This window comes from Bombina bombina, chromosome 9 (assembly GCF_027579735.1).
Source record: "Bombina bombina isolate aBomBom1 chromosome 9, aBomBom1.pri, whole genome shotgun sequence".
Classification (NCBI taxonomy): Eukaryota; Metazoa; Chordata; class Amphibia; order Anura; family Bombinatoridae; genus Bombina; species Bombina bombina.
In genome coordinates this window covers 94,164,706-94,178,364 of record NC_069507.1, presented here as the reverse complement: position 1 = coordinate 94,178,364, position 13,659 = coordinate 94,164,706, and the positions used below count along the sequence as shown (strand labels likewise).

At 40.9% G+C, this 13,659-nt stretch overlaps 1 protein-coding gene across 1 annotated transcript in view; it reads left to right on the top strand.

Moving 5' to 3' along the window:
* RTKN2 (rhotekin 2) overlaps nucleotides 1-13,659 on the top strand; it is a 324,918-nt gene that overhangs the window by 205,779 nt on the left and 105,480 nt on the right. The window contains exons 7-8 of the mRNA XM_053692261.1: nucleotides 2,510-2,604; nucleotides 10,616-10,722. Coding sequence (XP_053548236.1) covers nucleotides 2,510-2,604; nucleotides 10,616-10,722 — 202 coding nt within the window. The remainder of the gene's footprint in view (nucleotides 1-2,509; nucleotides 2,605-10,615; nucleotides 10,723-13,659) is intronic.

Genomic DNA, 13,659 nt, shown 5'->3' with positions numbered 1-13,659 from the left:
GTTCAGGCTCTGTCTAGAATCAGGCCTGTATTTAGGCAATCTGCTCCCCCATGGAGCTTAAACTTGGTTCTTAAGGTATTGCAGAGGGTTCCGTTAAGATTCTGTCCTGGAAGGTTCTCTCCCTGTTGGCTATCGGCACGCAGAGTATCTGAGCTCGCTGCCTTGCAATTCAAGCCTCCTTACCTGTTTTTTCATGCGGATAAGGCGGTTCTTTGCACCGGTTTGTGGTTTCTTCCCAAGGTGGTGTCTAAACATAACATCAATTGGCAAATAATTGTTCCTTCTTTGTGTCCTAACCCTTCATCTTCTAAAGAGAGATTACTTCATAATCTGTTTTTGCTTCGTGCCTTGAAGTTCTATCTTCAGGCTACAAAGGATTTTAGACAGTCTACATCTCTTTTTGTGGTGTATTCCGGGAAGCGCAAGGGGCAGAGGGCCTCTTTTACTTTGTCTTTTTGGTTGAGGAGTTTGATTCGCTTGGCCTATGAGACAGCGGGACATAAGCCTCCTCAGAAGATCACGGCTCATTCAACTAGAGTTGTGACTTTGTCTTGGGCCTTCAAGAATGAGGCCTCTATGGAGCAGATTTGTAAGACGGCTACCTGGTCCTCCTTGCACACTTTTACAAAGTTTTACAAGTTTGACGTTTTTGCTTCTGCGGAAGCTGTTTTTGGGAGAGAGGTTTTACAGGCTGTGGTGCCCTGAGATTAGGGATTTCAATGGGGTATAGCGCCAAGGACGAGCACCTATAGCTCTGAACAGTGGGCTAACTAGCTAGCTTGGAAAATGTACTAAGAAAATAAATGTGTTCAGAGCGCCTCAAATGGGCTAGGTGTTGTACAATGTGTAGAGTGTGTATTTAGAAATATTTTAATTGTAAATCTAGTACTTTACACAAGAATAAAACATGCCACGGTGGGTACATGCGTAATAAATGACAATAAAAACAATAAGATGTGGATCCACTCTTGTACAAATTGAATATTGAATATATCTATATAAAAACACTGAATAATAAAATGATGCAGAGGCAATAATAATAGTAGCCCCAATAAAAATATGAGAAAGTTAAAATTCCAAACAATGTCTGAAAGAAATCAATCCAATGTGTGGATTAAAAAATACAGTAAATCAAATGTATGGATTGCCGATATCGACTAGGAGGAGGATACCGTAAGAGATATTGTGTACCAGTGTTGGTGGTGATGATGTGTATAAAAAAGGAAGCGAAAAATTATCCTTAGTGATTGCAAATATAAAGAAAACAGACAGTGTCAACTTGCTTATTCAAAAGTGAAAAAAATTATGTGAAAAATTGAAAAAATTACAAAGGAAAAAATGCTGCTCAAAAAATGAAAACGGTCAGTGATTGTAATCCAACAAACAAGAACCCTAAAAAAGGCTAGATGTGAAGATCCAAATAAAGTCAAAAGTTAATAATGTGTGGAAAAGGAAACCTTATTTTCCTAGTGGTGAGAGTCCATCTGAGGTTCCTGATGGTGAGAATAAAGTCAACGGTCTTTTAGGTCAAACCCAATTAGTGGGCTAGTGTTCATGTTCCTGATGGTGAGAACCTTTGGTGGTTGGGAGAAACTCCAATCCAATTTTTTTTTACTTTTTAAATCATAAATTAAACCTAAAGGCAAATAAAAACAACAATAGTGTAGATGGTACTAAAAACTTATATAAAATCAGAATAGTGCTTACCAGCTGTGGTCAACGCGTTTCGGCCTCCTCTAGGCCTTTCTCTAAACATTGTACAACACCTAGCCCATTTGAGGTGCTCTGAACACATTTATTTTCTTAGTGCCCTGAGATTAGGGTCCGCCTTTTTGCTTTCCCGGTTTCATTCAGTGTCCTCTTAAGCTTGGGTATATGTTTCCAAAAAGTAATGAATAAAGCCGTGGACTCGCCTCCCCTTTAGATGGAAAACATAAATTATGCTTACCTGATAATTTCATTTCCATCGTGGGGAGGAGAGTCCACGACTCCCGCCCGTAACTCCGGTGGACGGACCTAAATTTAATTTATCTTCTGGCACCATTTATACCCTTATATTTCTCCTACTGTTCCTTGTTCCCTCGGCAGAATGACTAGGGGATGAGGGGAGTGGGGGAGATATTTAAGCCTTTGGCTGGGGTGTCTTTGCCTCCTCCTGGTGGTCAGGTTCTTTATCCCCACGATGGAAATGAAATTATCAGGTAAGCATATTTTATGTTTTTTGTAGATGCATCATTTGATAAGCTGTAATCGACGCCATAGTTAGAATTAGAGAATTTAACTTTTTTGCATCAGAATGTACTTTTAAAATAAAGTGTTGTCTTTCATTAAAACAGTTTAGCTCTTCATTAATTACCTTCAGCCATATAAGTTGGTCTCAGAAATTAGAGCATGTTTTTTTTTCTCTCTCCTCCCTTTGGTAACAAGCTGAACCTCTATTTCATTATATATACACATTTATATTACTCGACGATTCTTAGATTGTAACATAATTCTTATTTTAATACAGTGGGGCAAAATACAATCTGCTTGCACATATTACATTCACTTTGGATAGCACTGAGGACAACTTTAGTACATATTCACTCACGGTGACAGGACATGGTAAGTGACAACTGGAAAGTATTAAAGGAACAGTATATACAAACCATTATACCACATGTGAAAGAGCAGTAATTAAAGGGTCAATCAAAAATGGAAGCTAATGGGAAATGCATGTTGCACAGCAAGATAGACTAACTCCCATAAGTGTCAAAAAGGCAACGGTTGTGGCAATGAATGAAATTGAGTTGCAACAAGTGGCAATAAGAGTGCTTTAATCCAATTTAATTTGAATTATCACAATGTGCACATTTAATATTTGTAAGTTATCATACATCCAACCATTCTTTTTATTTATTTCCAAATCCGGTCGTACTCACACTCATAAAGTTAAAAACATTTGATATCAAGATTGAAACAAGATTAATGTAAATAATTAATGTATTACTTCATAGAAGGGGAAAAAGATTACAATTTTAAAAGGTGGTACCAGTGGAAATTCCATCCATGATTGATTTAGCTCCTTGTATAGCGGGAGCTATTATTATTATTATCTGTCCTTATTATGCCTAACGCTGTGGATAGAGTGTAAGACTAAGCTCCTTATATGGCGGGAGCTACTTTACTTTTAATTATCCAGCATCCACTGCGTAATATATTATTTCCTGCTACCACTGGTCCACCAATAATAATATACTTTGCCTTTTAAGACATCATAACCCAAAGCAAGCAATATAAAAATAGAGACTATGCTTCTCACTATGGTCCCCTAATTTTGGAAATTAATTAAAAAGAATGGTTGGATGTATGATATTAATTTACAAATATTAATGTGCACAGTGTCATAATTCAAATTTAATTGGGTTAAGACACTCTTTTGTTGCAACTCATTTTTGTGACAATCAAACTAGTTATTTTTAAAGGACTTCACTACAAAAGCAAAACCATAGTAGTCACTCACCCAAGTGATAGGGCAATACCGAGTACACCAAATCTCAGTGACCTCGCCTTCCACCAATCCCATTATGGAACATCCGCACCTAAAGTGCACATTTCACAGATGGAGATGTAGCATTTTACTATCATGTAGATACAATCTTCATCTCAGTAGTAAAAAGGCTAAAGAGGCAACAATTAAATTGTATAATTTTTTTTTTATTGTCACTATTATAAACATTCGCAGACACTTGGATACTGGATGCTTCATCTCCATCTGTGAATGACATGTGCATTATGTATAGGGTCTTGGATAAGCCAACACTTCTATTTTTTATTTTTTTTAAAGTAGAGCATTTATCAATCCATAGTTTATAAAACCTTGATTTATATTGCATCACAGAAAATGCACAGACCCACAATTTAATCACTATAGTTATGTTTTAAACGTCATGCAGGAAGTACATTGACAAATGTTTACATTTCTTTCTAATGACACGATGAGTCCACAGATCATCTAATTACTATTGGGAATATCACTCCTGGCCAGCAGAAGGCGACAGAGAGCACCACAGTAAAGCTGTTAAATATCACCTCCCTTCCCTCCAACCCCAGTCATTCTCTTTGCCTACGTTAGAGCAAGGAAGTTAGGTGGTAGTAAAAGATTCTTCAAGCAAGATTTTATTATTTTTTTAAGTAGTGCAAGATTGTACTGCTTTGTTCTAGGGTGTAGCCGTAGTCCATATCAGTCTCTTCAGTAGAGCAGTGGTGGCTTTAGAGCAATGAGAAATTTTGGGACATAATTCGCACTGTGCCTCCCATGTAGTTTATGCTGCCCTAATTCTGAAAGCCTGAGTAAGATTACTAGGTCTTTATCTATTTTTCCACAGGTCCATGTGAGGGAGAAGACCTCTCAAACCTTGTGAGCTGCCTTGCTGCCTGGCAGATTTGAGGTAAGTGCTGACTTTATTTTTTTGGGACTAGTAAAATAAAAAGGACTCAGAAAAGGTTTGGGAACTTTATTCATTATGGGACATATATTCCCCTATATATTTGAGGGGACTTATGTAGGCAGTGAATTTTGGCGGGCACTAGGGCTGAGGAGGTTAAAAAGGCTTAGTTTTAATGTGGTTTCACTGCTCCCGGCGGCTTGTTTTTAAAATATGCCGACTGGGAGATTCATTGTTTAGACGCCCACGATGGGCGGAGCTAACTGAGGTAGCAGTTTGTGTTGCGTGCCACTTTTGCTTTCACTTCCTGTGACCGGATTAGCAGTCAGTCAGGATAACGTATATTTAGACTCAAGGCATGCGTTTTTAGGACCAGACAGCTTTTCATTGTTGTGCAGGCCGAGTTCCATATCTTTTGCTGAGGGGAATTCTAGCCGGTGTCAGCAGGGCAGGTAGGCAAGTTAGCTAAGCTGAGGTGTAGAGGTGATCAACAGTACTTGTGTAGCACTATTTAGTCCTTACTACAAAAAAGAAATAAAAAAGTTACGTTTTAAAATTTAAAGAGACAGTAACGTTTTTTCCGTTTTCATTTTTATTGAAAAATGTAAGCTTTTTATTTGGTAATTTGTTCCATTGTGAGTCAAAATGGACCAATATGCCCTGCAAAATGTCACTTGTTCTTTATGTTTTGATGCCAATGTGGAACCACCAATCCCTTTCTGTTCCTCATGTATTGAGAGATCTTTAAATTATAGGGATAGACTTTTTTCTGAGCCAACCTTGTCTAAGGCGGATGCTGTTCAGGAGTCTGACAATGTTCAATATATGCCGCAGCTTTCTCCTCAAGCGTCCCAACTTTTATCGCCCACACATGCAGTGCCCTGCGCTTCCTCTCTAACTTCCCCTGGAGTTACGTTGCAAGACATCACTTCTCTCATATCCTCTGCGGTTTCTGATGCGTTGTCTGCTTTTCCCATGCTGCAGGAAAAGCGCAAGAGGAAAAATAAACATTCAGTAAGTGAGGTTACTGACGCAGTTATTGCTATTTCGAATGCCCCCTCCCAGAAGCCTGAGGAGGAGGATACTTCAGTAGCATCTGAGGGTGAAATCTCAGATTCTGACAGTGTAATTCCTCCTGCTGATATTGAAGTTGTATCTTTCAGGTTTAAGCTAGAACACCTCCGTCTGTTACTTAAGGAGGTTTTAGCTACACTGGACGACAGTAGTTAATCCTAAAAAATCCAGTAAGCTAAACAAAAATTTTGATGTACCTTCCATGGTGGAGGTTTTTCCTGTTTCCCATAGTGGACTCTATCAAGGAGTCTTGGCAAACAGTACCCATGGTGGAAGGGGCAATTTCCACTCTGGCTAAGAGGACTACTATCCCGATAGAGGATAGTTGTGCTTTTAAGGATAATATGGACAAAACATTGGAGGGGGTTACTCAAGAAGATGTATGTACACCAGGGTTTACAATGGCAATCTGCAGTGTGCATTGTTACCATCACTAGTGCGGCGGCATACTGGTTTGATGCGTTGTCTGATTCTATTAGGACAGACACTCCCCTTGAAGAGATCCAGGATAGGATAAAAGGCCCTTAAGTTGGCCAATTCCTTTATTACGGATGCTTCCCTACAGGTTATTAAACTGAGAGTAAAGATTTTGGGTTTTTTTGTGCTAGCCCGCAGAGCTTTATGGTTAAAATCTTGGTTGCGTCATCGAAGTCTAAACATTTGGCTATTCCTAACAAGGGAAAGACCTTGTTTGGACCGGGTTTAACGGAAATACTTTCTGACATTACAGGAGGAAAGGGCTATTTCCTCCCTCAGGATAAGAGAAACAAACAAAAGGGACGTCAGAGTAATTTTTGTTCCTTTAGAAATTTCAAGGGAAATCCTTCCACTTCCTCTTCCATGCAGGAGCAGTCCAAACATTCCTGGAGACCCAATTAGTCTTGGAACAAGGGAAAACAATCCAAAAAGCCTGCTATTGAATCAAAAATGGCATGCCCCCGATCCGGGACTGGATCTTGTGGGGGGCAGACTTTCCTTCTTCATATGTTCAGGATCCCTGGACAGTGGACGTCGTGTCCCAGGGATACAAACTAGAGTTCAAGAACTTTCCTCCCAGGGGCAGGTTTCGGCTTTCAAGATTATTATTAGACCAGACAAAAAGAGAGGCGTTCTTACACTGTGTATGGGACCTTTCTGACCTGGTAGTGATAGTTCCTGTTTTGATGCAGGAACGTGGTCTGGGGTTCTATTCCAATCTGTTCGTGGTTCCCAAAAAGGAGGGAACCTTCAGACCAATTTTAGACCTCAAGAGTCTAAACAAATTCCTCAGAGTACTGTCCTTCAAGATCGAAACTATTCGTTCTATTCTTCCTTTAATCCAAGAGGGTCAATTTATGACAACCATGGCTACTTCTCTTTGTGGCTGAAGAGTATTATTCGCTTTGCCTATGAAACTGGTGGACAGCAGCCTCCTGAGAGAGTTACAGCTCGTTCTACGAGGGCTGTTTCCTCTTCCTGGGCATTCAAAAATGAAGCTTCTGTGGAACAGATTTGCAAGGCTGCAACTTGGTCCTCTCTTCACACTTTTTCAAAATTTTACAAATTTGACACTTTTGCCTCGGCTGAGGCCAATTTTGGGAGAAAGGTTCTTCAAGCAGTGGTGCCTTCCGTTTAGGTTCCCTGTCTTGTCCCTCCCTTATCTGTGTACTCTAGCTTGGGTATTGATTCCCAATAGTAATTTGATGATCCGTGGACTCGTGTCATTAGAAAGAAAACCAAATTTATGCTTACCTGATAAATATATTTCTTTCTTGACATGATGAGTCCACGGCCCGCCCTGTTCTTTAGACAGTTTGTTGGTATGTTATAAACTTCAGACACCTCTGCACCTTGTTGCTTCCTTTCTCTCCACTGTGTAAGGGACCTTTCCGACCTGGGAGTGATAGTTCCTGTTTCAATGCAGGAACATGGTCTGGGGTTCTATTCCAATCTGTTCGTGGTTCCCAAAAAGGAGGGAACCTTCAGACCAATTTTAGACCTCAAGAGTCTAAACAAATTCCTCAGAGTACTGTCCTTCAAGATCGAAACTATTCGTTCTATTCTTCCTTTGATCCAAGAGGGTCAATTTATGACAACCATGTAATTTAAAGGAGGAAAGTGCTATTTCCTCCCTCAGGTTAAGAGAAACAAACAAAAGGGACGTCAGAGTAATTTTTGTTCCTTTAGAAATTTCAAGGGAAATCCTTCCACTTCCTCTTCCATGCAGGAGCAGTCCAAACATTCCTGGAGACCCAATTAGTCTTGGAACAAGGGAAAACAATCCAAAAAGCCTGCTATTGAATCAAAAATGGCATGCCCCCGATCCGGGACTGGATCTTGTGGGGGGCAGACTTTCCTTCTTCACTCAGACTTTGGTTCGAGATGTTCAGGATCCCTGGACAGTGGACATTGTGTCCCAGGGATACAAACTAGAGTTCAAGAACTTTCCTCCCAGGGGCAGGTTTCGGCTTTCAAGATTATTATTAGACCAGACAAAAAGAGAGGCGTTCTTACACTGTGTAAGGGACCTTTCTGACCTGGGAGTGATAGTTCCTGTTTCGATGCAGGAACGTGGTCTGGGGTTCTATTCCAATCTGTTTGTGGTTCCCAAAAAGGAGGGAACCTTCAGACCAATTTTAGACCTCAAGAGTCTAAACAAATTCCTCAGAGTACTGTCCTTCAAGATCGAAACTATTCGTTCTATTCTTCCTTTGATCCAAGAGGGTCAATTTATGACAACCATGTATTTAAAGGACGAGTACCTGCATGTTCCCATCCACAGGGACCATCACAAGTTTCTAAGGTTAGCATTTCTAGACATACACTTCCAGTTTGTGGCTTTTCCATTCGGCCTTGCCACAGCTCCCAGAATTTTATCAAAGGTTCTGGGATCCCTGTTGGCGGTGCTCAGGATCATCTATCCCAGGGTACCTGCTTTCGCAGACCCTCTTGGGTGATTGTGACAACAGACGCCAGTCTTCTGGGATGGGGAGCAGTCTGGGGCTCTCTAAAGACTCAGGGAACCTAGACTCAGTTGGAGTCTGTTCTGCCCATAAACATTCTGGAGCTGAGAGCAATCTTCAATGCTCTTCTGGCTTGGCCCCAGTTAGCCTTGGCCCGGTTCATCAGGTTCCAGTCGGACAACATAACTTCTGTGGCTTACATCAACCATCAGGGAGGAATGCGGAGTTCCTTGGCCATGACAGAGGTAGCCAAGATATTTCAGTAAGCAGAAACCCACAATTGCTGTCTGTCGGTGATCCACATCCCAGGAGTGGACAACTGGAAGGCGGACTTCCTGAGCAGGGCAGACCTTTCACCCGGGGGAGTGGGAACTCCATCCGGATGTGTTGTCCAGCCTGATTCTCAAATGTGGTCAGCAGCCGGAATTGGATCTCATGGCATCTCGACAGAATGCCAAGCTTCCGAGAGACGGGACAAGGTCAAGGGACCCTCAGGCTATACTGATAGACGCCCTTGCGGTACCTTGGAATTTCAGTCTTGCATACCTTTTTCCTCCTTTCGCTCTTCTACCTCGGGTCATTGCTCAAATCAAGTAGGAGAGGGCGTCAATGATCTTCATTGCACCAGCGTTGGCCTTGCAGGATTTGGACCTTCTACTTCAAGGACCCTTCCTTCATCCAAATCTAGTTTCTCTGAAGCTGACTGCTTGGAGATTGAATGCTTAATTTTATCCAAGCGTGGATTTTCGGAATCGGTCATTGAGACCATGATTCAGGCTCGTAAACCTGTGACTAGAAAGATTTACCAAAATATATGGCGTAAATATCTGTGTTGGTGTGGATCCAAAGGCTACTCTTGGAGTAGAGTTAGGATTCCTAGAATTCTGTCCTTTCTCCAAGAAGGTTTGGAGAAGGGATTATCGTCAAGTTCCCTAAAGGGTCAAATATCTGCCTTGTCTATTTTGTTACATAAACGTCTGGCGTACGTACCAGACGTGCAATCGTTTTGTCAGGCCTTTGTCAGGATCAGGCCTGTGTTCAAACCAATTACTCCTCCCCGGAGTCTTAATTCAGTTCTTAAGGTTCTTCAACGGACTCCGTTTGAGCCTATGCATTCCTTAGATATTAAGTTGTTATCTTGGAAAGTTTTGTTTCTTGTTGCTATTTCATCTGCTCGTAGATTGTCAGAGCTCTCGGCATTACAGTATGAGTCTCCTTACCTTATTTTTCATAAAGATAAGGTAGTTCTACGTACCAATTTAGGGTTTCTCCCTAAAGTAGTTTCTGACCGGAACATTAATCAGAAGATTGTTGTTCCTTCCTTCTGTCTTAATTCTTCTTCTCAGAAGGAGGCTTCTGCACAATCTGGACGTGGTTCTTGCACTAAAGTTCTATTTACAGGCGACTAAGGATTTTCTTCAGTCTTCAGCTCTGTTTGTGGTATTCTCTGGGAAACGTAAGGGACAGAAAGCTATGGCTACTTCTCTTTGTGGCTGAAGAGTATTATTCGCTTTGCCTATGAAACTGGTGGACAGCAGCCTCCTGAGAGAGTTACAGCTCGTTCTACGAGGGCTGTTTCCTCTTCCTGGGCATTCAAAAATGAAGCTTCTGTGGAACAGATTTGCAAGGCTGCAACTTGGTCCTCTCTTCACACTTTTTCAAAATTTTACAAATTTGACACTTTTGCCTCGGCTGAGGCCGATTTTGGGAGAAAGGTTCTTCAAGCAGTGGTGCCTTCCATTTAGGTTCCCTGTCTTCTCCCTCCCTTATCTGTGTACTCTAGCTTGGGTATTGATTCCCAATAGTAATTTGATGATCCGTGGACTCATCGTGTCATTAGAAAGAAAACCAAATTTATGCTTACCTGATAAATATATTTCTTTCTTGACATGATGAGTCCACGGCCCGCCCTGTTCTTTAGACAGTTTGTTGGTATGTTATAAACTTCAGACACCTCTGCACCTTGTTGCTTCCTTTCTCTCCTTTACTTCGGTTGAATGACTAGGGTTGGAGGGAAGGGAGGTGATATTTAACAGCTTTGCTGTGGTGCTCTTTGCCGCCTCTTGCTGGACAGGAGTGATATTCCCAATAGTAATTAGATGATCCGTGGACTCATCGTGTCAAGAAAGAAAGCCATTTATCAGGTAAGCATATTTTTTTTTTCCATTTCAGAGGAGTCCTCCTATTGGCTACCTTTATATGGAAGTATTTGTTGTCGACTGGTTGCACAGCCATCTTGTATGACTGATGAATTAATGATGGGGTATCTTAACCAAAAGGTAAAGTATTGTTACACCTGTAGTTATGGAATAGTAAAACAACTCTGCCAAGTCTAGTATATACCTTTTGGCTCTATCAACTGAAAATAAGATTTATTTCTATTTATTATTATTTATAAGTATTCCTTAAACTATCCAATGCACAATTTAATTGCATAATTTAACATACATTGGTTTAATAATGATTTCTACAACAAACATTGAAAACATTTAAATTAGCTCATTTTTTTTAATTTTTACCCAAGCTGTTAGTAAACTTAGCTGTGTGGGGTGCCCTTTGAATAGGTGCTGGGGAGAACACTGCAAATTATAATTTTTATTACATTTATTTATTTTTTACATTTTAACAGTGGCCAGATTCCCTTCCACCTGTCCTGTTACTAAATAGCAGGGGTTGCTTCCACGGTTATCCTTTGGTTAAAGGGACCGTATACACCGTAATAATCTTAGACTTATGTTAGATTAAGCTGCAAATATCCTCCTGCACCCTTTATATATCATGCAACAGTAACAGTGAATAAAGTTATTTTAAAATAAGTATTATTTCTGGTCACTTTAAAATGGCTGCCAAGTTCCGCCCACTGATGACCTCACAATCTGGGCTGCAGCTACGCACACTGCTGAATAGAATTGACAGTCTGTTGAATCCAACTAGTGAGCCTTTTGTAACTTGTAATGCAGCCAAGATCGTGATGTCATCAGTGGGCGAAACTTGGCAGCCATTTCAAAGTGACCAGAAACAATAGTTATTTTAAAATACATTTTTTACTATTGCTGCTGCATGATATAGGAAGAGGTGCAGGAGAATATTTGCATCTTAATCCAAAGTAAAACTTTAAGATGACTAAGGTGTAGACTGACTCTTTAAGTATTCAGGGCCGTCTTTAATATTGACTGGACCCTGGGCGAAAACTTTCTTGCCCCCCCCCCCCCCCATGCAATTTCGCTCTCCACCCCAACATCCCAAAAAATAACTAAATCAATTTTTTTTTATTTATTATTAGCCCAGCAGTGGCTTATCCACTGTTGAGCTAATCATTTAAAAAAAATTAAATAAATTGCAATATGTGAAACTGGACCTAAGCAGTACTAATAAGTAAATAAATATATAAATTCCTCCACTGTGGATTCATTTAATATTCTTTTGAATGTGATTCTGGTGTGAGGTTAGTTGGTTAAAGAGATTTAGGGCAGCCAACAGGAGCAAAGCAAGTTAAAGACTGAGGAGGAAGCATGGAGGTGAAGTATAAGTTTACTGACTGGAACAGCAGAACTACTATGGGAAGCTGTAAAATCTGAGACAGAGAGAAAACAAAAACTATAAAAATAAACCTTACATTAATGTGTGAAGTATCAGCATGACACTATACATCAGCCACAGCAGCACATGTCACGTCTTTGCTAGGAACAAGTTCCCTCTCACCTTGCACTAGACAATGCTGCATGGGGAGGGGTGTGTGTGCACTCACTTATTCTTCCCACTGACACCTTTCTACAAAGCACTGTTTCCTTAACAAACTTCAGTTAGTTGATCTTAGGGCCACAGCAGAAAGAGCAGGGCTAAGGGGACCAGCAGACTGGATGCTGTCTGTCCAAGGCTCCATGGATACAGTGTGAGATAAGTCACACAGCCACAAGACTGAACAGAGCAGTGTATGCAGCTGCACAGATGCTCAAATCCTCACGTGCTTGCCGCTCCAGCTTTCTGCTGCATGCGCCTACAGTCAGCCCTACCCAGAAACAATCCCTACCACCGAAGCAGTTACCTGGTAACAGTGGTAACCCCAGTAGGACCTTTTATGATGCAGTGGGAATGGCTGGATGCTGAGTTAGGGCTTTGCATTCAGTGCTGCACAGTGCACATCTAAAACAGCACATGGCAATAGCTTGGCATAGCACATGATACCGGCACGGTCTGGCACAGTTTAAAAAATATATATATATAAGCACAGACAGTGTTAGGACTGAATGTGTGTGTTCCCCATGTCAAATCAGCAGTCTGGTATGAACCATAAAAAAAATAAAAAAATAAAAAAATTTTTTGGACTCTTGGGCCCCTCAACAGAAACTGGGCCCTGGGCAGCTGCCCATTTTGCCCTGTGTTAAAGACGGTCCTGTAAGTATTACTCAGTACCTTCACCCAGCCCTGTGTGCTACATAGCTTTTCAGAAATGGTTTAGGTGGTAAATTATACGCTTGAGGCAACTGATACAGTGAGGAGTTAAGCAATGGGGAAGGGGAATGGGGGAAATATGTGAATTTAAAGGGAATGTAAAAAATGTTTCATAATTATCCATTCTGCACTATGTGCAGATTTATGTATCATAAGGATAGCCGTACCTTTTTAAAAAGAAACCTATCATAGTATAGATTTACGCACCCAAAAGTTTACTTGCTGTTCATGTATAACTGCCCTCTTTGATGCTTCAGCTTAAAAACTGAATCACAGGCTCCTGCACAGGGTACAACTATTGATTGCTTCACCCAGGGTTTGAGCGCGCTACATTTAAGTTTTTTTCTTTTGCCCATTACCTTGGCCCAACACGCTGCCTTCTTGCAGTTATATTAATTTGGCCTTCCATCAGAATAATGCAATTCTCTGAGCAGTTTAATGCCTCGTCTTCATGTGTATATTGATCAGATGAGTGAATGGAGGCAGACTGGCAGGTTGCTTGTGGCTCTTTAAAGTCATTGACAAAGATGGATGCCAGCAGCTTAAATTTCAGATGGACTGTTCACAGCATCATCTAGGCTTATTAAGTAATTCAGGCACCTGTACCTTTGCGGCCTAATGGTCATTCAGTATCATTTCCACTTTTCGGGCAACTGAAGCATGCACATATCTTTTCTGATAATCTATGTAACAAATAGCTGTTGAGTTTTTGCTTGATTTCTTTCAATGCCGGTGAGTTTTTGAATATCAGGACCTTAGAGAGA